General features: G+C 43.2%; 1 protein-coding gene across 1 annotated transcript; it reads left to right on the forward strand.

Moving 5' to 3' along the window:
* Positions 1-17651: 17651 nt before the first annotated feature.
* On the forward strand, positions 17652-18632 carry LOC308170931 (fibronectin type III domain-containing protein 11-like; the record flags this gene model as incomplete). The annotated part of the gene is made up of 1 exon (XM_080545784.1): positions 17652-18632. One exon carries the CDS (start codon positions 17652-17654, stop codon positions 18630-18632), a length of 981 nt encoding a protein of 326 aa, XP_080401910.1.
* Between the last annotated feature and the right edge of the window lie 8746 nt (positions 18633-27378).

Genomic DNA, 27378 nt, shown 5'->3' on the forward strand with positions numbered 1-27378 from the left:
TGTATACAATTTGCTTGACAGATTTTGACAACTTGTTCAACATTTTGGGATGTAATGACTCAAGCAATGAAATGAGGACTATTAGTTTTATAGGGAATGACTATTAAGCATCCAAAAGTATAGTTCATTTTGACTGACATGACATAAGCAAATGATAATGTTATAAAACAGCAGAGAATTGTATGACAGCAATTGATGCATTTCCAAAAGCATTTGCAATTTGTTTGAAGGAATGAGAAACTGCTACTATGATGTTGCACAAATGACTAAATGTTGTGGAGGTTGAACTAACAGTTATGAGAATTTCAATTCTGATCAGAGAAATGCACCAAAGCAATTGAGAAAAACTGTAACTGAGAATGAGACACGTTCAACGTGACGTTGTTTCGCTAGCAAACTACCCACCACAAAAACATTAAAATAAGTACTTTCTCTTTTGTTTTCTTAAAATGTTTATTCACCATAATGTAGTATGGAGTTCAAAGTACTAGAATACCACATAATATCAAAATCGCAGAAATAGGACATTTCCATCTATTTTTGCTCTTTGCCACAAACGAACGCCAGCGACATCCGACGGGTTTTCCCAGGCCACCACACATATTACCCTGTTTATTACATAATAATGTATAATAACTATAGCATATTTCCTTTTCTACTTACTAGGTGCGACCGTTGGTCCTCGCTGCTTCCCTCTCAATGAATCGCGTCTTTCTGAGGTAAACTGGGTCATGAGACACACACAGTGGCCATATAAAGTCATGGAGGTATTTCAAAGTCCAAATGGACCTGCTATGCTAGGAAGCAAGTTGCCTAATGGCATGAAAATGCAACATGTTGTACTCGTTGTGTGCCTGTACGTGTGAGTAGATGTCTCATTCCAAACGGCACTTCACATCAAGCACTAGAACCTCCCTACAGTTGTCCGCCGCGTCGCGTGCAGGGCCTCTAGGGAATGGCCTAGGAGGGTGAAAGTTGAAATTGTACAATGTCCCATGAAGGGGAAGGAGTGTGTAGAGTTTGGTGAGTGTGACTCTTTCGCAGCCCGTTCCCTGGGCCCAAACGTACCCCAGCAGGAGCACCTTTCAGTCAAAGGGCACAGACCTATGAAGCAGTGGCGGCTGGTGGTAAACATTTTGGGTGGGGCACAGCAGTGTTTCCTCCAGGATTTTTCACATTAGTGGCGGGGGGGTCCTCTTTCGCGCGTGCGATTTTTTTTCCCCCGCGTGCACGGTTTTGTTTTTCGCGTGCACACGCGTTCAAAACAAAGACGTAATTTCACTTTACCCACGCAATACCCACTTAAACATGTGTGAGGATACGTAACAGCGTTTTGTGACAGAACTTTCACTTTCATTCATGAAATTCACCCCGTCTGTGTTACTGTTTACACAAGTACAATCACAGTGTGACAGTCAGATGGAGCATTCGGTAAACAACAACAGCAAGGTAATGCTATCAGTTGAATTAAAGAAAAACAGCTCTTACCTTTGAGGACACCAAGTTTACCCGTACCTCCGCCGTTCTGTTCGTGGTGATTTTAGAGGCAATAGATTATTTTTGCCCCCACGTTAGGTGCGAGGCTGCTCGGTTAACCCATTAGCGGGAACATTATTAGTTGCACAAAATAGGCTGATTTAATTGACCATGAACATCAGAGACAGACATTACGAATGTTCATTTAAAATACTCCGGAAGCCCGGAAGTCCGGATAACCGGAAGTCGGAAGTCCTCAGCATAATGCATTGTCTGCAATACAACTGGATATTCAGGACGCACATTTTTGCGCCCCGGCCAAGAAATAGACACAGCCAATTGGAGCGCTGCTACAGCTCACGTGTAAGCGAAAAGTATTCGGCCTGGCATAGACTTGCATTGACCGGCGCCCCGACTCCTCCCCCTATGTATTTTAACAGTGAATTTTACACACACACAGATAAAAATGTTTATTGTATTGGAGGATTTTTAATGAATGCTGATAGGCGCCGACAGAATATCAGCCGCATTTTGTGAATAAACAATGTTATTATTATTTTTTTACTTTTACAAATCGCAACTAGGAAGTGAAGGTGGGGGCGGCGCCCCAGCGCCCTCTATCGGCCAGCCGCCACTGCAGTATGAAGGCCTCTAGGGAATGGCCTAGGAGGGTGAAAGTTGACATGGTACAATGTCCCATGAAGGGGAAGGAGTGTGTCAAGTTTGGTGAGTGTGACTCTTTCGCAGCCCGTTCCCTGGGCCCAAACGTACCCCAGCACTTTAATTCAGGCTTTTGGGCCTAGTCTAGTGTGACATTAAAGGTTAAAGGACTTTAGCGTCGCAACCGTAGGTGCCACAGACACGGTTCAGATATTTTCTGACTCGGCACCGACAGGCCACACCCACTTTGATACAAGCCACTCCCCCTAACTGTCTAAGCCACACCCACTTTGATAAATACATTATATTTATATAGCGCTTTTCCGAGGCTCAAATACCCTGACAATATGGGGAAAACGGGAAAGTGCTGTATCCCTTGTTGTATGAATAGATCCGACCGGTCTCAAAATGTAGCCTATAATTAATGCAAGTGCAATCGGGCTAACGTTACTCATTCTCGCAGTTCCAAATGAATGAACGTTGAAGCGCACTGCCGTCGGGTTGTAAAATAGCCTAGTTTGATAGGCCTATTGACAGCGAATAAAACAGTGAAGATGACAATTGTTTCTGCTGTTGTTATTAAAATCTGTTCTCCGTTGGTTGTATCTCAAAATGTGGCCTATTAAAATCTGTTCTCCGTTGGTTGTATCTCAAAATGTGGCCTATTAAAATCTGTTCTCCGTTGGTTGTATCTCAAAATGATGTGGCCTAACTAATGATGTGGCCTAACTAATTAATGCAAGTGCAGCCAGGGGCGTGTCCAGGGGGTGGCCTGGGGTAGCACGTGCCACCCCTGAAATCTGATTGGCCACCCCAGGTGCCACCCCCCTGATTGATTGGCACACAGCTGACATGATGTATATAATTTGATGTAAAGAACTCTCAAAAACCACATACGAAATATTGTTTTAAGTACAATAAAGCTTTATTTATTTTAAGAACGTGTAGAGTGCATCTCCAGCAGTGCGATATCTGTAAACATACTATCTGTAGACTCTCCGCTCAGGGTTGCCAGATGGGATTGACAATTTCGAGCCTAACCAGTCTAAAAACAGCTAAATCCACAAAAAACAGCCCATCTGGCAACCCTGTCTCCGCTGCTTCAAACTCTTCCACCGACACTCGAATGGAATACACTCATGACCAAATGTAATACGCTGCGCTCAAATGTAATACACATGCTCAATGGAATACACTCGTGACCAAATGTAATACACATGCTCAATGGAATACACTCATGACCAAATGTAATTCGCTGCGCTCAAATGTAATACACATTGATTTTATTTTGGCACAAATATGCCGTATTTTTGCATTGTATTTAGTGTTACACGTGTATTGCATTCCGATGTGTGTATTGCATTTAAATGTGGCACGATCCACCCTCCATAGAGTTAGGTACGCTTAAAATAGCTTACAACGGCTACTAGCATAAAGAAATGTCTGATTGTTGCGTGTTCGGTTGTCAGAATCGATATTCCACGACTATCGGACTCAAGTTCTACCGAATTCCATCAGGATCAGACCATTTCAGAGCAACAGGCGGCGTCAACTGGACGGAGGACAAGATAAAAAAAAATGCTTGTGCATGTGCCGCCCATTTTATATCAGGTAAAGTATTGTAGCAACCGTGTAACAATATGTTCATTAATGTTCCAATTAATGCTCAGAAATTCAATGTTAGCACTGTTACTGTGAGCTGTGTTGTGTGCAAATGCATTCCTGTGATTGGTGGAGGTCACGGGGGGGGGGGGGCGGGTGTTGCGTTGAGGAAAGGAGAGCAATTAGTTTGCAATTAAACGCACGGATTGTAAGACAACCTATCTTGTCTTTGGCTTGGGAGGACTTCTGATTTCAAGACATAAAAGTCTGAATCTATCACCGGAAGAGGAAATAGATAGACTGTTCTAATGTTTACACCTGCGTTCGCCCTGCTCAGGACTTGTTTAATTATTGTCATTTCATTAAAGCAAATGAACAAATGGAATATTGTTCTTATTTATAATTAAACAACGTGATGCAGTCAAGCAGACAAATCCAGCAAAGAGGAAGACGCATGTATTCGCGGACGACTCACACGGACATCAGCAAATAACGCCACCCTGGAATCTGTAAGCAAATGGAATATTGTTCTTATTTAGAATCTATGTCATGGTATTTGATGTACTGTACATGACCACAGATTGCGTAGTTGTAGGCATCTAGTGATTTATATGCTCTCAATTTCTCACGGGCCTACACGCTAGGCAATGCAAACTTGAATGGCCAGGTAATGGATTGGAACAATATCTCGTTAACTCCGACCACTCCCCCAGATTTGTTTGTTTAAAGAATAAATATATTAACGCTTTATTAATGCAAGTGCAATCGGGCTAATGTTACTCATTCTCGCAGTTCCAAATGAATGAACGTTGAAGCGCTTGTATCTCAAAATGTGGCGTAACTAATTAATGCAAGTGCAGCCCGGCCCGACAGCCCGGCCCGAGCACATAACAGGCGCACCCCTGCGCTTTCAGAGCTCGTTTTCTCGTCGGAATTCGACGTTTGGAGACGAACGACAGACGTCGAATACTGACGGCTTCCGTGTGAGACCAGGTTGTCCCTTGCGTCGAAGCCTTGCGCATCTCAACAAAAATAAAATAATTTTTTCCAAAGGTAGAAAATATGGACCGGATGAGATATTTCCCGTTTAGTCCATGCGTACGGTTATTTCTTATACATCAAATAATTTTCACTGTCATGCTTTCAGAATGTATATATCGGTATCTGCGGTAGCAAACACCTCGCTGACATAATTCACCCACGGAACAGACTAATTAATCATTGGTTTACAAACAAACAAACATTTACATACGCATACATACCACACACACCAACATAATATATTATATTACTTTCGTTTGTTACTTTTATTTGGACTTTGGATTACAAGACCACTTCAATTCATGGAAAGGTCCAGAGTCTTTGTTGCAAACGGAGGAACTACAAACAAACAGGTGCGTTGAAACCAACACCCACTCATGCCAGGACGATGGCTAATTTGATAGACATGATAGCCATCACATTAAGTTGAAAAACTCTCGCAAGTTGAGGAACTCGCGCAAATTGGAAACACTGGGAAACGTTCGCCAAGTTGGACATACCTTTCATGTTGTGTTTGAGACGAAGCAAGACTGCTCGTTTGGAAGGACATTGGATGCGTATGTATAGTCACTCATTAGTTACGTCCACAAGAGCACATACCACAACACAACACAACACACATCTCACACTTATCATGGCCAAGCATGAATCTCTGGTGAGTCTCTGCCTATCTCCTCGCCGGTTTGTACACCCGATTGCACAGCAACTATCTGGCATGATTGTTTTCTAACCAATGCTACTGTGTTTCCTGGTGCTCTGCAACTTCACGGGCAGTGCCTTTTGCCCGTCAGGTGGGCGTTTCCACTATGCTGTGACGTCACATGAAAGCTATGAATAGGCCTGCCCTCAATGTGATCAATTTACACCCCGTGGTCACACCTAATATGGTCAATAGGAAACGTGCTCAAGGCAATATAAAGAAAACCAAAAATTTAAGACTCATTGGATGAAGTTTTTAATCAAGAGTTCCTTTGTGTATCCAGGTGATTGGACTGCTGATAAGATTGTATATATGTGTCTACTGTATTTTATTTATCAAAAAATCGAAATGACATTCTTAAATTATCTGAAAACTTAGGCTAGTCGTTTAAAGTTTAAAGGCCAAATGGTTACAATTCAATTTCCATCATAAAATCACTCTGTGTTTAGAAGAATAGATTTACTAAATCATATTATATTTACAAATACATAAAGTGTGCACAACAATAAGTTGCGTACATTGAAGTGTGAAAAAAAAACTTTACCCAATGAAATAGAACAACAAACAGTGTACATTGAACTATGAAAAAGATATTTACCCAATGAAACAGCCGAAACATGAAGTGTATAAATGGTGTAAATTGGATTACAATCAAATGTAGCTGCTCACCCAGACTGATGATAAAGATGAGTGATTATGGAAAACCTTTGGTGAGCCACCACATAACAATAAACTGTAGTCCAGAGGTAAACAAGTAAAGGTTAGAGGGGAGTGGCTATACTTACAAGTAAAGGTTAGAGGGGAGTGGCTATACTTACAAGTAAAGGTTAGAGGGGAGTGGCTATACTTACAAGTAAAGGTTAGAGGGGAGTGGCTATACTTACAAGTAAAGGTTAGAGGGGAGTGGCTATACTTACAAGTAAAGGTTAGAGGGGAGTGGCTATACTTATCTCAAATGCAGTTAAATGTGAAACCCATAAAGAAGTCAGGGATAAAGAGGGAAGATATGTATTAGTGAAAGGAAAGCTTGAAAACACAATAGTGACGTTGGTCAATGTTTATGCGCCCCCAGAGAGTACTAAATATTTTTTTTAAACTCTGTTTGACGTTATTGCTTTAGAGACTGAGGGTATTTTGGTATGTGGAGGGGATTTTAATGTGGTCCTGAATCACACACTAGATACTACAAGCCACAAAAATAGCAAGATGCACCTAACCAGGTTTCTTAATGCGTCAGTGCAGGAAATGGGACTACTTGATATCTGGAGGGAACTCCACCCCCTGGAACGGGACTATACACACTACTCAGCACCTCACTCTGTCTACTCCAGAATTGACTACTTTCTAATGAGCATGGGTGAAGGTCACAGGATTATAGAGTGCAGGATCGGGGTGGCAGATGTTTCGGATCATAATATGATCAGCTTGTCAATGCATCTGAATAGTAGACAAAAGAATACCATGTGGAGGCTCAATGTGGGTGTTTTGAATAATAGGGCAACCGTGGCGCAGTTAAGGGGAGAGATTAAAAGATATATAGAGGAAAATGATAATGGGGAGGTGGACCCTGTGATGCTGTGGGATGCTTTGAAGGCTGTTCTCCGCGGAAGGCTGATCGCCCTCACAGCATCACAAAAAAAGGCCCGGCTAGCCACATACAAATACAAAGTAGAAGAATTGAGAGAAATGGAGACAAAACATAAGAGTACAGGCGATCAGGCGGAATTACAACAAATTAAGGAAACACGGGGAGAGATAAATGAAATCCTCAGGGGAGAAATAGAAAAAAGGGCAAGGTTTGTGAGGCAGTCTTACTATGAGTCAGGTCCAAAAGCAACTAGACTCCTGGCCAGACGCTTGCGCAAACAGCAAGCATCTCATACAATTAATAGAATAAGGGATCCTCAAAATAGTCAAATACTGTATGAGCCGGATGAGATAGAAATAATATTTGTAGAGTACTATAAGACACTCTACTCTAACCCTCCATTAGCTGATGAAAACACAATAAGAAACTTCCTTAATTCGCTTGATCTGCCATCTATAGGTGAGATACAGAATGACACCATTACATCACAATTTGCAGTTGAAGAACTGGAAGCTGCAATCAGTAGACTAAAGAACAGTAAATCACCGGGTAGCGATGGGTTCCCATCAGAGTTCTATAAAACTTTTACGAAGGAGCTGACACCTCTGCTTTTGTCTTGTTTTAACTGGACCCTTAAGGAAGGCAGAGCCCCCCCATCATGGAAGGAAGCAATTATTTCCATTCTACCTAAGGAAGGCAAAGACAAAGACCATTGTAAAAATTACAGACCAATTTCCCTTTTAAATGTGGATTACAAACTGTTTACCTCAATCATCTGTAAAAGATTTGAGACTTTCATTCCAGACCTTATTCATGAGGATCAAACTGGATTTATTAGAGGGCGCCAAACACAAGACAATATCAGAAGGACTCTCCATATTGTAGACAATGCACATAAAAAGGGCACGAGTATGGCTCTGGTTAGCCTGGACGCGGAAAAAGCGTTTGACAGTGTCAGTTTTTTTTTTTGTATGAGGTATTGAGGAGATTTGGTTTCAATGAAAATGCAATTCGGTGTATTAGGACTATCTATCATGAACCTACGGCTAGGATCAAGGTGAATGGGAGCCTGTCCAATAGGATTCAGTTGGAGAGAGGCACAAGACAAGGTTGCTGTCTCTCGCCTATTCTCTTTGCTGTGTATGTTGAACCCTTGGCGCAGGCAATAAGGCAGAGTGCAGATTTGCAGGGAGTCAATATAGGGGGGAAAGATCATATCATTGGGCTTTTTGCGGATGATATTATAGTTTTTCTTGAACAACCTGACGTATGTTTCCCAAAGCTGATGAACCTACTTGAAATATATGGTTACTACTCAGGATATAAAGTGAACATAACAAAAACACAAATTCTTACATTTAATTATTCCCCATCACAACAAATTAGACGTGCATACAACCTAAAATGGAATTCCAAAATAATGACCTACCTTGGTGTAAATATAACCAAAACATTTTCCAACCTGTTTGAAGCTAATTACAACAAAATTGATGACAATATTCGAAAGGATGTAGAAAGGTGGTCCACTCTTCCTTTAGACTTCAGTGCCAGAATACAAACTGTTAAAATGAATATCCTGCATATCCTGCCTAGGCTGCTGTATTTCTTCCAGTCTCTTCCAATCGATGTCCCCCAAAATAAATTTGTAACCTGGGACAGAATGATTTCTAGATTCGTTTGGAATAGTAAAAGACCAAGAATAAAATGTAGGACGCTTCAGCTACCTAAGAGTAAAGGGGGGAATGGCTTTACCAAATCTCAGGGAATACTTTTATGCAGCTCAGCTCAGACCTTTGGCCTGCTGGTGTAGACCCGATTATGTATCTAGATGGAAAGATATGGAAAGGGAAGTGCAGGGTCATCACGTTCAGGCCTTGGTGGGGGATAGAAATTTGGTGAGGGCTCTGAGAGGTGAGATGGATCCAATAGTTGCATTTACACTAGAAGTCTGGAAGGCGGTAGTAACAAAATACAAATTGAAGAGAGGGGTCCACGCGCTGAGGTGGTTTGCATACGATTCCAATTTCAAACCAGGGGTGTATGATTCAACTTTCAAAGAATGGGTGCGAAAGGGCATGACGGCAATGTGTACGGTTTCAGAGAAGGGTGAATTGAGGAGTTTCCAGGATCTACAGACGGATTATGGTATTCTAGACAGTGATTATTTTAGATACATGCAATTAAGACACTATTTTGTTAAAACGATAAAGTTGAATGCAGATGAATCTTTAGATACTGTGACTGGGGTGATTGTGGATATCTCCAGACAACTAGTGTGTATATTGTTGTTTTTTATTGTTTATGTGTTGTGTTGTCAATGTTTCATGAAAACTCAATAAAAACATAAGTGCAAAAAAAAAAAAAAGTAAAGGTTATAAATAAAATGAACATAACATAACATAACAAAGGTTCATGTTGATGTCGTTGAAGGCCTGATGATCTCCACTGTGGTTGTAACTTTCTTCTGTTAAGCCTTGGCGATGCTTAAAATGTCTGTGCTTCTACTCGCAGGACAAGTCTTTGCACTTGTTACAGCACTCTACCTGTTTCTGTACCAGGAAGTCACAGGTGGACGCCCTCTCACAGATGATCGGAGCCTGGATGAGTGGTGGTGACAACTCGATGGGGACCCCCTGGCATACCCTGTACCTCTCCAGATCCAGGAGTAGGGTCACCACGTGGGTCACACAGTTCAGTCGGGGTGGGTGGAGTTCATAGAGCGGGTGAGTGAGGAGCAGAGGCTGTCCCTGCACAGTGACCTGATAGTAAAAGCCCGGGTAGATGTGCAGGATCGTGTCCTTCATGGCAGACAGCTTGGAGCACTGGAGCAGCTGTAGCCGCGGGCCCTCCACCATGATGGCGAACCAGAGGATGGGCAGAGCTGACGTCCTCAGGGTCTCTAACAGCTGCAGCAGCCCTTGGTCCTCGTCCGTCCTGGTGGTGCTCGCCGTGCTGTCGGCCAGACTGAAGATCTGAGTGATCTAAACAGAATCGCATCAAGGTAAAAAAATGTGTTGTTTGGTCTCAAGTCCATTTGAACTACGGTCGTGTGATTCGAGAGCCCATTCCTTATCGTTTCACACAAGTGTGAACTTTCAATACCCATTTTATTTGCTTCTACTACACGACAGCAGCAGAGCTCTTCAATAAGCGCAAGAAGAAGTGTTATAAAAACACACCCTACAGATTACAGCATATACAGGGATTTTCATTGAGACAGGAGTCAGGATTTTACATCATAGCAAGACTGAGGACTGGATAGGAAAATAGGCTACTATCAAGGACAGGAGACGATGTAAGTTCCCCACCCAAGCCGTCCTCTCTGAATGGCTGCATGGCTATGGCGTGACCGAGACAGGTAGGCCTATGCCGTGCATTGTGCAAAAGGTCTATCAAATGTGATTGTCTGAAGATTTACAATGACGGCTTAAAAAGGCACAAATTATGTTATATCTTATATCTGGTAATGTATTGAAGTGAGCTATGCAATGTGCAATATTGTGTTTACAATACAGTGCACTCCATAAGTATTGGAAAGAGGAAGCATTTGGGTTTTCTTTTAGCTCAATACGGATTTGAAACAATTAACAATTAATATGGGGTTTACGTAGAGATTGTCAACTTTAATCTAATGGGGGGGGGGTGGGTCAGATTGGTTCAGATTGGGTCCACAATTTAGAAAGTATAGTTGTTGTTTAAAAAAAATAAAATAAACATACTCCCCATATTTCAGGGCTCCAAAAGTATTGGAAAATTGAACACTGGTTTTAGGCAATTTTAGGCAATTAATATTATGAATAATAATGGTTCAAAGGCCCAGCTATGCAACAGGGTACGAGCTACTCATTTACCATAGATGTGCCCTCATCCTCCACGTCCGGCTTTCTAGAGTGCGCGTCTACTTCCTGGTCCACGGCTAGTCTCCCTCCGTCCCCTCCATTCAGTCTGCCCTGGGCATCAGCCTTTCTAAACACAGTGTCTGTCTGTTGAGCAAAGAGAAAGGAGAATACACCGTTACTCCAAACGTTAAAAAGGTAAACACAGCAGAGTAGTACACACACAGGCAACATTTCAAACAATTACTAGCACCGACCTACATTGTGCTTTTATTCTACAATGAAACACGACATGGTTGAGGAACCTTGAGGCATGCTGTGAAAGAGAGGAGTGAGTGACTCACTGCTGGAGAAGCTGAATGGTTTCTGATACCGGGGATGCTCTCAGGAAGCCCATTCCTCTGGAATGGTTCCACACTTTCTCTTGTCGCCTGCAAAATGAGCAGGGAGGGGGAGGGGCGGGGGCGGGGCAAGTGGTTTAGGAATAGTGGATCCCACTGAGACTGATAGATTAAAAAAGGGAGAAAAAAATAGCATATCTATAGCATATCTTTTTTTGAAATAATAATTTTAATCTAACCTGGACTCTCGGTTGGTGATTTCCAAAGTGCCTCTCATGAAAGCGTCTCTTACTACTGCTGGTCTGCTCAACGCCCCTGGCCCAGCGTCCCTACAACAATAACAAACATCAGAAAGGGAGAGGGGAATCCAAATCACATTGAGATGGGACCATAATGCCAGCTCAAACTTGTGAGCATATCACTTTCCCTGCTCTTCCTGCAATTCCCTGTCATATTGGGCAACTCACTGTTCCCATGGAACGCTCATCCTCTTCCTCCTCCTCCTCCTCCTCCTCCTCCTCCTCCTCCTCCTCCTCCTCATCAGTGTACTCCAAGTCAATCGGCACTGCTTTACTGCTTTTCCTTGAGGTTGTCTTGGGACCGTATGTATACTGAGGTTTTTGCGTGCCATCCTGCACCCCCCCCTCTTGGGTCCCAAACTCATCAGCCTGACCCAATTGAAAGGGCAACAAGTGTCTCTGTCAAACACATACATACACATAAGAGCGCCGTTGGAAACTTTGTTAGGAGGCTGTTCATGTAATTATTACACATGTTGGGCATTTCATGAATTCAAAGATACCATGAACATATCAATATGAATGCATGCAAGGAAATTCTAAAATGATTTATTTTTATTTTTATCATACCAAATACTTCTACTACAATCATTTAAACAACGGTGCTTTCTCAACCCTCACCATGGCTTGTCTCCGACACTGACGTAGACGACATTTCTGTCTCTTCTTATTGCTGCCTCCAAACTTGGGCTTGTCTATGCAGAAATCACAAGTGCCACAGTCCTTCCTACAGAGACAAGCATCACACTTCCCACAGGAACGCCGTTTACGTTTTTTAGCCAAGGCCTGAAAGACACAATGAACAATGAGGAAGGAGGAAAATAATACAATCTTTATCAAAAGACGATGTATCCACTCACTGCAAAGTAAGTGGCTTTGGATAAAAGTGTGAACTAAATGGCATATCACAGTCATGCGAAAAAAATAGGACATTCCATGAAATATTTAGTTATTTTTTTAAATAGTTAGACGGCAAGACCATCAAAGGTGATGTAATTGAACCAAGAACAATGACAATTTTATTGTTACTGTTATCATTTATTTAACAACATATGAACAAAGCTGCCAATTCCTACTGAGGAAAAAGTTACGGCCCCAATAGCCTTTGGCTGAAGTAACATAAATACATAACATAAATTAGCCACATCTTTTGGCCAACCAGTGCAGCGGCAATGCGCTCAAATGCACCGACGGCCTGGACCACACCTATATGGATATTTTTTTAAGCTGATATTTTCGTCCTCATTTTAAAAAAATAAACTACTTTGTCCACACCACAAAAATATCTCTGCCCATACTAATACGAATACGACTGTCCGAGCTCGGCCAAAGAAACGAGTGATGCCCTGGACATGCGGAAGTTTAACTTCAACCTCATCCTCATCAACCACACCCCCTGCCACGAAATTTTCCCACCATTTGCTGGTCCATTTGCTGACCCAAAACCGGCGTTTCTGGTGGACTTTAAACCGCGGACGGTTGGCCAACTACCTGCCCTCCCTGGCCTCTCAAGTATTTATTCATTTAGCTTCATTGTTTGCAATGTAATGTAATTCATTTATATTTTAGAAGTTGCATAATGATTGAAGAACAACTCCATCTATCAGTAGAGATAGATACCATAATAACTTTATAATTTGACAAAAAACTATGTTTCAAGCTCCTAATGGTAATTAAAGATTGGAGCAAGTTTGATGGTTGGGTAATATTACCTGTGATTCCACACGTTCATTCTGTAACAAAATAAGAAAAATACAAGTGATTGGCAATGTTAGTCTACAGTTTACATAGGCTGAAGTCTAGAATATGCTGAAATATTCATCAGGGAGAAAGGTTTTTTTTTCATTAAAAAGCTTTTTCATTACCTTCCTTCTCTTACGCATGGGTTTCTGTTGGCCATCTACGAACAGCCCTGTTTTATACTTGAACGTTGACATGTCAAGAGTTCCTCCCAGGTTTTTGGAAAGATCTACTCGACTTCTCACACGCTCCCCCAACGGACTGCGAACGACAAAAGTTTGTAGGAAAACCTTTGGTATCCATTTGTGCTATTCAGATTGAGATTATGATCATCATATCAGTGAGAAAAATCTGCACTAAACATTGGTCTAAAAATATCAGATAAAGTCTGCCAGGAAGTTTTTACCTCATATAATAAACATCTGTCTGGCCGACACTGGAACCTGAGCGACGAACGACCACTTTGCGCATCCACCCGTCTCCAAGTACTGGCCATTCCTCCCATCCCTCTTCAGGTTTTGTTCTTTTCCTACGTGACAAACAAAAAATTGACATGAGATGAATACTGAATCATTAGGAAAAGCATAGTGGAATAACAGAAATACAGATACAGATATGACAGACATCAAAAGGCCTATCTACAAAGAGGATTATAGGGAAATATATCCAGTAACCATTTGCTACAGAATGACCAGTATACACACTATGGCTTAGAAGTCACATAATTGATATTTGGTACTAAGAACACGGCCAACAATAAACAATACCAACATACAAGATGTCATCATCATCATCATCATCTTCTACAGGTTCACACCAGTCTCCAGGAGGCTCCTCAGTAGCTCCTCCCACTTCCATCTTGGTCTCCCCGTGACGATGTTTGACAGGAGTGGCTTCATCCCGAGTATTCACAGGGCTGTCAGAGGGAGCCAGGGCCTCCGGTGGAGGTACCACCTCAGAGATTACTTGAGTCATGACTAACAGCAAAGAAAAGTCAGAGTTTAATATCAAGACTCTGCCCTTACTTTTTCTGTTATTTTTCAAGGGGAAATAACAGAAAGGCAAGAACAAGGTTTTAATATGAAGTTAAAATACAGATTGTCAGCTTTTATTGGAGGACATTTGTATTAACCATTAAGAACACTCTCATGCATGATAGTCCCCCTATTTCATGTTTAGTATTTGGTTGCATATACTTTGCATGAGATAACTACCTGGGGATCTGTGATACATTAAGCATTATACATGTGTTTTTTATTAATTTAGCGTGTTTACTTTTCAAAGATTTTCAAATAGTAGAATCATTGTAGCTGAAAGAAACGGCGGGAGCTCCAAAAACAATAAGTAGATAAGCCTCTGTCATCCGCAATGTGCGCCAATCAAGCAGACTTAAGTAATAAATGAAACGAACGCACTATTTAAGTAACTTGAAACTGATTGTAATTGTGCCAGCTACTCTGTAAGTACAGAACTGGATCACTAACACATGTCTACAGCTAGCTAACAAACTACACGAGTATGGCAAGCCGTTTTAACATTTATTAGCTACAATGGATATTCATTACTGATATCTGCAACATCATTTTGCCTAGTCAAATCTCAAATTCAAGATATCTTTAATTATATTTTGACTAATCAAAACTCACATTTTAGATATCTGTAATTATATTTTGACTAGTAAGATTCAAATTTATTTTGCCATTCAAGTGTATGGGGTTTGTCATTACAGATATCTACAATGTAATGCAATTTTTTTCATGGCAATATGTGATTGGCCAAATCACTGAAAATGGGTGGGCACGGGAGGCCTGGCCTCACCATGCATTGAGTCCAGGACTGAAAGATTGACATTTTGTTCGTCCAATCACATGAAGCCATTTTGAGAATTCGCCAGTCATTTCAGTCAAAGAAACACTCGCCATAGTGGCTACGAGTGTCCTATCAACTTGTCCTTTGCAGGACACGTCTAGAACACCCATGGCTATTATCCCTGAAAATAATAGCCAAATACTTTAGCTTAAAATGACCTCGGAAGTCAGCCTCCACTGATTAGCTAGTAGCTAGCTCTGCTGTCACAAGCTGACTAACTAGATTTTGTGAAACACAGCCGGGCATTGCCCTTGTACAATGAATAACTATAGCATATTAACCTGTTTAATACATAATAATGTATAATAACTATAGCATTAGCCTGTAACTATAGCATATTAGCTATATTTCGTTTTCTACTTACGAGATGCGACAGTCGTTCTCCGCGTCTTCTCTCACAATGAGCCGCGAGTCTTTCTGAGGTCAATGAACTCAAGCGTCTGGGTCACGACCTAGTCACGAGACCAGTTCGCTTTGGCGCCGAAATCGTCCGTGGGCCAAACCATTTTTCAAATTCTGGGCAAATTCTAGATGTGATTTTTTTATTCCTATACATCTCTAGATTATGTTTTGATATGATAGACCTTTTGGTTTGGCAGCTTATTAGTGGTTATTATCACCTCTTAACCCTCCGGTTGTGTTCATGTTTGCCCCCCCCATCCTTGGTGTTCCTGGTCTAATTAGACCGGTCTGATTCACTGCTTCATATCTCCAAAACTACATGTTCACATTTGCTAAATTTGGTACCTGGTGAAAGCTGAGACCTGTGTGATGTTACATAGATATGACCAAATTACTGTAATGTGACTAAATACACAGTAGAAATTGAATATTTCATTTCCGTTTTTGAGAATTTCAAATAAGAAGGCCAGTTACACCCTGAAACTCTATATATCTCTGCCAAACAACACATTGGATCAGTTCTTCAACATCTCAACATATACTGTGCAAAATGTTATGAGACATAAACAATGTAGACTATTGGTTAACCTGAATAACTGGATGGGCATATAAGCACGGGAAAGAGAAGGGTTCCCATAACAAACACCTAATTGTTTAGTTTGAAATGTGTCAAACTTTATATATGAGGTATTTGAACAGGTCTGATACATCCTGGAATGTTGTAGCTTGTTACAACTTGTGTTATCCATTAATTTCCTATGGCGGTCATTTTTGACCGGAAACACCACCGATGTTACAAAGTTGACTAAAACCTCAAAATTCAATGCCAGTGGTTAGTCAGCAATTGTATATGTTGAAATGCCTAGTGTTGAGGATATCATAAGGCCTTGAGGCAATCAAATGTAAAACACAATATTTATGATTGATGAAAGTTGCTCTCGGTCAGATTTGACCGGGAACACAACCTGGGTTAAAACGAATAGCTGGGGCTCAAATTTGTAGATGAAGCAATTCTAGCTGTTATTGTTCAAATCAGAGGGTCAGATTGATAGTGGTTTCATACTGCCTCCTGGTGGATCTCCATAGATGGTGCAGTCACTGTCCACTTGGCGACTATTTCATTTCTTCACCGTCAAAATAACACACCTGCCATTATACACACCATTTGACTATGCGCTATATTTTCGAATGCCGTATATTGGTCCCCATGAGATTGTTGAATGAATTCCCATTTCGAGTTTCTATGCTGAATCCTTGCGGAATTTGTTCCAGAAAGAGAGACATTTCAGTCATAATATTCTCAAGAACGTAGGGTATTATTTGATGGACTTCAGGCGCAAAGTACAGTTTGGGACTCTGGAAAGGCCAGTCGAATTGATAACTGTTAAACATTTTATTAAAATATATATATATATATATAAATATTTTAAGGCACAGTGAAGTATGTAAATACATCCGATATGATGTGGAATGTTTATGCCCAGTGTAAATTAGACCTTTTTGTCCTCGTTCACCATGCATCATCAGTAGAATGCGATTATGACCTCACCCCTTCAGCTCGTAGCCATGGTAAATCTGACAACAGATACAAACAAAACATGTGGATACTGTCAGATGTTTATACTTAAAATATACGTCAAATGTTTACGTGACGCAGACGGGACTAGAAAGCACAGGTAACAAGCTATGCATGTATGTTAAACAATGTTGAACAAAAACCGTAAGGTATCACATTTAGGGGGAATATAATTTTGGGGGGCATTGATGACTGCATATATTATGTCAACGTTTATTGAGATTTTATGAGTTTATTATTTTATAGAGTTGGTCTGTTTGATCTGGCTTGTGATCTCAGTGTGTCTGACATTTCACTCATTCAACATTCCACACCTAGCACAATGTTTTATTAATGAAACATGCCAACACACGTGATGCCACTGATGATTAACAAAAAAATAATATATATATATATAATAATAACAGTAATAATAATCTATAATTATATTAAATGCAGGCTTATCTGAGAGGAGAAAGTTAGCTTGAAAAATGGATGCAGAGGTTTTCAACATAGTGTATCTGCGTTACTTTGCAGTTAACATGAGAAGAAGAAAGGTGACCCGCCCAAGCCATGGCATCAGTGAGCAGCAGCACCCCATGAAGACGCACTGTGGCAGCACTGGCCAGAAAGGAGACGACCCCCAAGTGTCCAACCACTCATGGACGACCTTCATGGACGCCCGCCGCCAGATCCTGCAGCTACTCTCCACCGAGTTGTCCCCCTGCGCCCTCAAGGCCCGTATCAGCCACCTGGACCACCTTCAGAAGTGCTCCTTCTACCTGGAGGTGGCTCAGGACCGGCAGCAACAGCAGCTACTGCAGCAGCAGCTACTGCAGCAGCAGATCTACTTGCCCCCCGCCCTCTTCTTTCAACTCATAGACCCTGGGAAGCTTGCACGCATGAAGAAGCTTGCAACCAGCCAGGTGAAGATCCAGCTGAGCCTCTTGGAGGAGCTCTGCGAGCTGATCTGTAAAGGCAAGGAGGAGCTGGAGGCCATGCTGGAGTCCACGGGCGACCAGTCGTTGTTGTTCTCCCTCGCTCCGGAGGACGCTCCCTTGCGACGAAAGGTGGCCCAGCTCAACGAGGCTCTGCTGGACTTTGACTCCCGGCTGGGGCCTGGCAAGCTGCACCCCAAGCACCGGCTCATTCCCGGCCATAGCACCGTGCAGCTGTATCAGCTGTTGCTGACCGTCAAAGAGCCTGTGGTGTTTGACAAGATCCAGTCAGAGGCGTTGAGCACCAGCGCCAAGCTGTATTGGTTCGTCGTCGGGCAAGCGCCACAGGACCCGCAGGAGCAGTTTGAGATCGGCTACAAGCTCTTGCAGCCAGCCAACGCAGAGGAAGGGAGCCCACAGGGAATGGTCACCTGTACCGCCTACTCTGTTCTGATCGGCAACCTGATGCCTGAGAGGTGCTATGAGTTCACGGTCAAGAGGGCAGACGGCTTCGGCCATGTCTGCGGTCACTGCAATGAGACCCTTACCCTCAAAACCACGCCGTGGTCCATGGAGAGCCGGTAGAGGAAGAGGAGGCTGTTTCTCTGGTAGTGTGTTGTTGCCGTTAATGCCCAGCTATATGAAATGAAAGACATTTTTAAAAATATATGATTTTAATAAAAAATAAAACATGATTTTTACATTTGAGTGCAGTAGTGGTTTGAATGGTTTTGAGAATAAGGTCTGATTTATGCATGGTGTTTGTTGTTTGTTGCGTATCCTTGGTAGATACAATCACAGTATTGGAAGACATGTGGTATTGCATCTGTGTGCTTGGGATTGTTAGTCACAAACCCAGCAGTCTGATGTTTAACTTAACAAACTGTGTTTACAGCATCAGATGGGGATCGTGTGTGTGTGTGTGTGTGTGTGTGTGTGAGAGAGAGAGAGAGAGAGAGAGAGAGAGAGAGAGAGAGAGAGAGAGAGAGAGAGAGAGAGAGAGAGAGAGGTAGGAGAGAACGAGTGTGTATTAGGGATTGCCTTTCTCTTGCCAAATGGAAAATGCTAATATTTATTACAACCGGACAACTGAAAACACAAAGAGCCAAGGCTTTGTTTCCCAAGAAAAACTGTGTAAATAACATACGAAACACTGCCTCCTAGTGGCAATGTATTTATATGCACTGTCACATTGATGTGTAATGTACATTATAGAATACAGCCCCCCCCCCCTAAAATAAGTTCACCTTTTACCAGATTGATCCCAAAAAATGTAAGTAAACCATGCATTTGATGTGCAGTAATAACGCAGGGAGTAATATCAGTGTATGACATTACTCACTGAGCTCATTTAAAACCCATTTGAAATCATTTGAGGTTGACTCTGCAAAATATGAAGGTTTTTAGCTTAGATTAAAACATTTTAAGGGTTTGGGCCTGTTTGATTTCTTCAGGGAGATTGTTCCAGGAGCATGCGGCAGCGTGACTGAAAGCTGCTGCACCGTGTTTTGTTTTCACTCTTGGAATGATTAGCTGATTAGTCTCAGCTGGCCGACAGTAGACCGACAGTAGACGGGACAGTGCAGAGAGACTCACTCTGACATTGTGGAATATGGTGTCATCTGCCATTATGTGGTCCTGCACATAATGGCAGATAACACCATGAGTGAGTGTGATGCAGTTATTTGCAATGACCATATGTGGCTCTCCTGCTCTCGGGTGAACAGTTGATCTCAGATACTGGTTTTCTTGCAGTTCTGTAAAAACATTGAATGGTTTTAGTGATCCTTCTCATTATGAAAGTACAGTAATATGACCTCAATCAATCATCCAGTAAAAAATTACTTGATGATAGATGCAACAGTATAGAGGTGTAGAGATGATACAACAGTATAGAGGTGTAGAGATGATACAACAGTATAGAGGTATAGAGATGATACAACAGTATAGAGGCTCAGGTTTGGTTGAACCCCGTTGCCCAGTCTCCCTCATGCTCATCTCATGGTTGACAACACGGTCGATCACAATTGCTCTCATTTCACTAATTTCTATTGTGTTCCTGACACTTCTTCTTCCTCTTCCCCGTCCTCTCCTCCTCCTCTTCCTTCTTCTCCTCCTTGTCCTGTTCATTTCAAATGCAGTTAACCTTTTGATTTAGGACCATCTTGATTTAGGCCATTCCTTGAAATGAGGATGTTATGTTATGTTAATTTTATTTATAATGCGCCCCCCATCCAACTTTTACATCGGCCCGGGGCGCAGCCCGGGTAAAGGAACAAATAAAGACAAAGACAAGGAACACAGAAAGCAATCAGACACAGACGACTTAAACATACATCTCAAGGCATACATTTCACAACAAATAAGGACTTGACTTAGGGAACATCATTGACAAAGAGCTGGGTTTTTAGCTTGGCTCTAAAGGTGTCCAGAGTGGGTGCAAACTTGATGTCAGAAGGGAGCGCGTTCCACAGGGTCGGTGCCATCACCGCAAAGGCACGGTCACCCTTCCTCTTGAGGTTGGTGCGTGGGACCCTCAGGCTGAGTTGGTCGTCGGACCTGAGCCTGGGTCTGGGCCTTGAGGTGGAAGACTGGTCCAGGAGGTCCTTGATGTAGGGTGGGGCGAGACTGTTGAGAGCTTTATAGACAAAGGTGCAGATCTTGAACTTCACTCTCTTCTTCACTGGGAGCCAGTGAAGGGAGATGAGGACAGGGGAGATGTGGTCCCTCATTTTGGTGCCTGACACCAGGATATAAGTCATTAGTTTGTCATAAATTGAATCAAATGAGTGAATAATGGACTCACATGGTCTGGAAAGTCCTTTTTTTTCATAGATATGGTTTACCTAACCATATTTATTTGGTCATGCTATAATGAACAGATGCTTAAAACGAATAGCTGGGGCTCAAATTTGTAGATTAAGCAATTCTAGCTGTTATTGTTCAAATCAGAGGGTCAGATTGATAGTGGTTTCATACTGCCTCCTGGTGGAGCTCCATAGATGGTGCAGTCACTGTCCACCTGGCGACTATTTCATTTCTTCACCGTCAAAATAACACACCTGCCATTATACACACCATTTGACTATCTGCTCGCCTCGTCGGTATGCGAGGGACAGATCCATTTGTGTGTCTTCTAGTTAAGATTTTATTACTTTATGCTTATTGTGAGCATCAGTAAACTGGCAATAACACAGGTGGAAGTATCGTCTCTCCTTTCGCTCATGTGTGCGTGCGTTGCTTACAGTTTTTCTCAGTCGCTTTGGTGCATTTCTCACATCACTATTAACATTTGCACCACAGTTAGTGCATTTCTCAGAACAATTAGTACAAACTGCAAAAGCGTGTCACTAGCTCAAAATGGATAGTTCATTCCTCAAAAGCAAGTATTCATGTCAATGAAAGTGTCAGTGTCATCAAAATGAAAAGTCCTGACACCATTGTTTATGAACAAGATAGTCAAATGGCTTTGTCATGTTTTCATTATGACAGTTCACTCTGTAAGTGTTTTCCAATGCAAAAAAGACAGATCTTGGTGACACTACCTGAACATGCTCAAGACAGTACTCAGTACACTATTTGCACAGCCATATGAAATCTACAGTGGGTTACACATTACTGTATTTAGTGAGGTAAATGAGTACAAGCAGTGGCGGCTGGCCGATAGAGGGCGCTGGGGCGCCGCCCCCACCTTCATTTCCACCTTCAGTTGCGATTTGTAAAAGTTTTTTTTTTAAATAAACATTGTTTATTCACAAAATGCGGCTGATATTCTGTCGGCGCCTATCAGCATTCATTAAAAATCCTCCAATACAATAAACATTTTTATCTGTGTGTGTGTGTGTGTGTGTGTGTGTGTGTGTGTGTGTGTGTGTAAAACTCACTGTTAAAATACGTAGGGGGAGAACGCGGGGCGCCGTGTCAATGCAAGTCTATGCCAGGACGAATACTTTTCGTTTACACGTGAGCTGTAGCAGCGCTCCAATTGGCTGTCTCTATTTCTTGGCCAGGACGCACATTTGTGCGCCCTGGCCAAGAAATCTCCTGTTGTATTGCAGACAATGCATTATGCTGAGGACTCCCGACTTCCGGTATTCCGGACTTCGGGCTTCCGGAGTATTTTAAATGAACATTCGTAATGTCTGTCTCTGATGTTCATGGTCAATTAAACCAGCCTATTTTGTGCAACTAATAATGTTCCCGCTAATGGGTTAACCAAGCAGCCTCGCACCTAACGTGCAAGCACCTATCTTCGAACTATTCATAGCAATATGCGCGGGGCAAGGCGGAGGTACGGGTAAACACGGCTCATGTTCTGTCATCAAAGGTAAGAGTTGGTTTTCTTTAACTCAGCTGATGCATTGTTGTGTTTCTGACATGGTCTGGTTGTGTTACAGACATGGTCTGGTTGTGTTTCTGACATGGTCTGGTTGTGTTACAGACATGGTCTGGTTGTGTTACAGACATGGTCTGGTTGTGTTTCTGACATGGTCTGGTTGTGTTTCTGACATGGTCTGGTTGTGATACAGACATGGTCTGGTTGTGTTTCTGACATGGTCTGGTTGTGTTTCTGACATGGTCTGGTTGTGTTTCTGACATGGTCTGGTTGTGATACAGACATGGTCTGGTTGTGTTTCTGACATGGTCTGGTTGTGTTTCTGACATGGTCTGGTTGTGATACATCATTGAATGTGTTGACCACCATCACTCTCCATCATCATCCATCATGTGTCTATGAAATAGATAGTACTGTACTACTGACTGCAGCATTCATCTCTGCTCATTGATGTAGCCATGTCACACAGACACATAGTACACATATTCATCTGCTACCTTTATTAACCTGAGTGTAGCTGTGAGGCCTGTACTAGCCTTGTTGACTAGACTTCCTCCTTGTCTGACACTGGGTATTGGACCGTACCGACGTCCATAGACCGGTCACTCTTCCACCTCAGTGTCTGTAGTTGACAGGGTAACTTCTCCATGGCCACACGGTCATTTTAAGGGTGAAAGTTGAAATTATACAATGGTTGTAACGCCAGTGCGTGTTTTATGCGCGTGCACGCGGGGAAAAAATCGTGCACGCGGAAAAAAAATCGCGCGCGCTGCGCGCGCGAAAGAGGACCCCCCCGCCACACTGCTGTGCCCCACCCAAAAAAATGTGCACCAGCCGCCACTGAGTACAAGACACTGAATAGTTATGTTTCACATGTTTACTGCATATGCTCTTTGCAATTCTAATTTGTTCACAGCATTGTGCAAAAGAAAAATACAAACTTATTTACCACAAACATAAGAAACACCCTTTGGGTAGAGCTGTGCACAACTGTAAACAATATTGCAGTACATATTGGAACTGAATTGGAACTGAATTGGAACAACATGCACAGTACTGTAAATCATTCATTGACATCCAGACGTTCCTGTCTGTCTGGCCACATATTTTCATCGACATCACAGCGAATATCATCCCTGACAATGCAGTGAGGAAAGTATCTCCTTGAGTGGCGAATCCACCCTCTGCAGGACTGTGCTGTGATGTCATCACATGCTGCATCCATGGCCGCTAGCAAGGCCATTTGGGTATGTGGATGCCGGTCATATACCTTCCACCTCCAGGCAGAGAAAAACTCCTCTATTGGATTCAGGAATGGGGAGTAGGGAGGGAGATATTCCACCAGCATCCTTTCATGTGCTGCAAACCACTGTCTGACCAGATCTGAGTGGTGAAAACGCACATTATCCCATACAGCAACATACTTCAGCTAGTAGCAAACTAGTTCAGATGGTCTCGCATTTAGACCCCTCTCTCATTCTCTAGGGAATTATGTCCCTGTAAAGAATGTCTAAAAAAGTCAGCAGATGTTGTGTGTTGTATGGACCAAGACAGGGTATATGGGTGAGGGACGCCGTTTTCTGAGATGGCTGCACACATGTAATATTCCCTCCTCGTTGGCCTGGGACATCAATGGTTGCTCTCTGTCCAATGTGATTTCTTCCACGCCTTCTACCTTTTTGCCAGATTGAAACCCCGCCTCATCAACGTATATGAATGTGCTGCATGCGGTTCCCTGGCCTCCAGCTCCAGTACACGCTTTATCCCAGAATAGAGAGACGAGAGAAACTATAACAACTTTTCCTGTGTAACATAATGCATTTTGGGACAACATATTGTACAGTATGAACTGTCATGTAAGTGTACTGCATGGCACTACACAAAGTAACCAGTTTACCAGCACTGAACATTAGAGTATGCATAGAACACATAAATGTTTTACCCTGTACATACTGGTGACGGATCTCCTTCACGTCTGTCACTGTTCCCGTTCAAATGGCACATTGTGCAGTTGTTTCATGCGCATTTCATTTCTCCTGAGCACTCTGTCAATTGTAGAGATTGAAACGGATTCAATATTGCCAAAGATATTGTCATCCTCTATAACAGCGCTCTGTATCTCTCTCAAACCTTATGGCATTGTTTGCAATCACCATTGGCTTCCTCTTGTTGCGGAGTAAAAAGGGGCCCTTTTCCACCTCTGCAAGGTTGTCTTGCAATCCTATGTGGTGCAGAGTAAAATTAGAGTAATGTACAGTAAACATGAGATATACTGCTTTAACCCATATTACTGTAGTGTACAATAACAGAGAGAAATTGTTCAATTTGGGAGACATTTTCAGGAAAAATGATAAAGAAATGTATACAATTTGCTTGACAGATTTTGACAACTTGTTCAACATTTTGGGATGTAATGACTCAAGCAATGAAATGAGGACTTAGTTTTATAGGGAATGACTATTAAGCATCCAAAAGTATAGTTCATTTTGACTGACATGACATAAGCAAATGATAATGTTATAAAACAGCAGAGAATTGTATGACAGCAATTGATGCATGTCCAAAAGCATTTGCAATTTGTTTGAAGGAATGAGAAACTGCTACTATGATGTGCACAAATGACTAAATGTTGTGGAGGTTGAACTAACAGTTATGAGAATTTCAATTCTGATCAGAGAAATGCACCAAAGCAATTGAGAAAAACTGTAACTGTTATGAAGGCCCACAATTTAGAGCCAGTTAGTTTCCCCAAATCAGCCCTATTTTGCCCCTGTTATTTCCTTAATTATTTTCCATACTATTCATGTACGTTTTCATGAAGGTGTATGTATTGTTATTGTAATTGTATAAGTTCTGTCTTAGATTTGTTCAGTATTGTGCAAGCGCCAGATTAGTGGGCGTGGTTTTGATTGGCGTACGTGACTTGATGTATGTTCGGTTGGTATCTATAGCTACGGGGGTGGTCTGTGCGTTAGAGTGAAGATGAATGAGAAGTTACTCCTGTCAGTCACAAAGTCGACCAAGCATAGCTGAATTCAGCCTCGTCAAGGTGAACTCATTACTGTGTACTGTGTGATGCTGTCTAGGAGACCTGCCTTTAACATCGACTGTTAATAGTAAATCACTAGCTACCCGCATCACCGCGGGAGTTCGGAGTTTAGTGAGTTAACAGCGCTAGCCCAGTTTAGCTGTGTCACCGTTAGCCAGCCTTGCTAGCCGCCGGCTGCTAACGTTGGCGCATAGCGAGACCAAAGCCAAACAAAGCCGTCGCCTCCGAGGTGGATTGCGACCGACCTCTAACACCACCGGAGCTGACCGTGGACCACCGGACCTGAACCATTCACACCTCGTCGTTTACTACGAAGACGCCCCTTTCCCTTCAAATTGCAACGTCACTCCCCCCCCTTATCTGCTGCCTTCCTCGAATCACATACGAGCTCCAACCAGGCCTCAACGCGCTCATTTTCAGTCCGGGACTCTAAGCCTTTTCAGGCCAGGTACTGTGTGTGAGTGAGTGAGTGAGTGTGTGTGTGGCCGGCGGGGAGGGAGTATATTGGGATGTATATATAATTTGTATAAATAAATGTGTTTGTTTATATTTGATACATTGCTGTGTGTTTAGTTGTCTGTATTGTTTAGTTTAACAGCAAATCTAGTATTGGGTTTAAGTATTGTCTTATAGTGTGATTAACTGAGTTATAGCTTGTATTATAATATATGATATATATATAACTGTGATATGCTAGTCTAAAGGGTTGCTGGCGCCCCCTGCCTCTATCCTCCTACACTGCCGATTTAGCTCAGAGTTAGTTAGATAACCAGCCCTTCCTAAAATTCTACAGTCCTTTAGCTACTCCCTGGTTACAATTGGTCCTTCGAGCCGGATAGGTTGTGTAGTGATAGCATGGCTGAGCGCAGCCAACCAGACAAGACAGTTACCCCCCCTTCTCCGCCCCCTGAGCCAGAGCCACGACCACAGAGAGTCCCGCGGTTGCCTCAGAGGTTACAAGAGTATGAGCTTGAGCTCGAAAGCTCACTGAGTGGTAGTGAGGAGCGCACTCCACGGGATACAGTGGTCGGAGAGGCCGAGGTGTCCGCCGGCGCGCGGGTGGCTAGCACCGAGACAGCCATCAAAGAGCACCAGCCTGAGGATGAGATGGCAGAACAGCAGGGTTTTGCCGTAGAAACGGAAGAGCAGGAAGGAGAGGCCCGGTCTGACAGCGCCTGCGGGCGGAAGAGGGAGGGCCTCAGCCTTAACGATCTGCCTCCCAGTACGGCGCGCTCGAGACCTAGCTCCTGCCGTTCAGTGGCTTCCTCCCGGTCCAGGGTTTCCGTGGGCAGTTCTGCCTCTGGGGCGGATAGCCTGCACTCCAGAGGGAGTAGTGCCGCGCTGTCAGAATGTATGCGCCAACAGGCCGAGATGGCGTTAGAGCGGGAACGCCTCCAGTTCGAGCGTGAACGCCTCCAGATGGAAGGAGCGGAACGTGCGGCGGAGAGACAGCGCCAGGAGGCGTTAGAGAGGGAACGCATCCAGTTCGAGCGCGAGCGCCTCCAGATGGAGGGGGCGGAACGCGCGGCGGAGAGGCAGCGCCAGGAGGCGCTAGAACGTGAACGCCTCCAGATGGAGCGCGACCGCCTCCAGATGGAGAGAGAGCAACTGCACGCGGAGAAGATGGAGGAAGTGATGCAGACCATGCGCGACGTGTGCATCAGCAGAGCTCCGTCGGCCCGTAGCTCCAGAGCATCATCCGCACGGCCCTCTCGAGTGCCATCTCCTGAACCCCCCGCCGATGGCTCCATGACCCCCGCCATGACTGTCCAACTACAGGCCCAGCTGACCACCTTGAAGGAAGAGGACCAGGGACCCGACCGCTACGCGGCCCAGAGGGAGCCAGCGTCGCTGCCCGGGAGGGGAGCCATTCCCCAAGAGCGTAGCACACCCCTAGGTCCTCCAGTGAACCAAAAGGCATGCAGGCCGGACACCCAGACCGTCAC

This window comes from Nansenia antarctica, assembly GCF_963989245.1.
Source record: "Nansenia antarctica genome assembly, chromosome: 15".
NCBI classification, from domain to species: Eukaryota; Metazoa; Chordata; class Actinopteri; order Argentiniformes; family Microstomatidae; genus Nansenia; species Nansenia antarctica.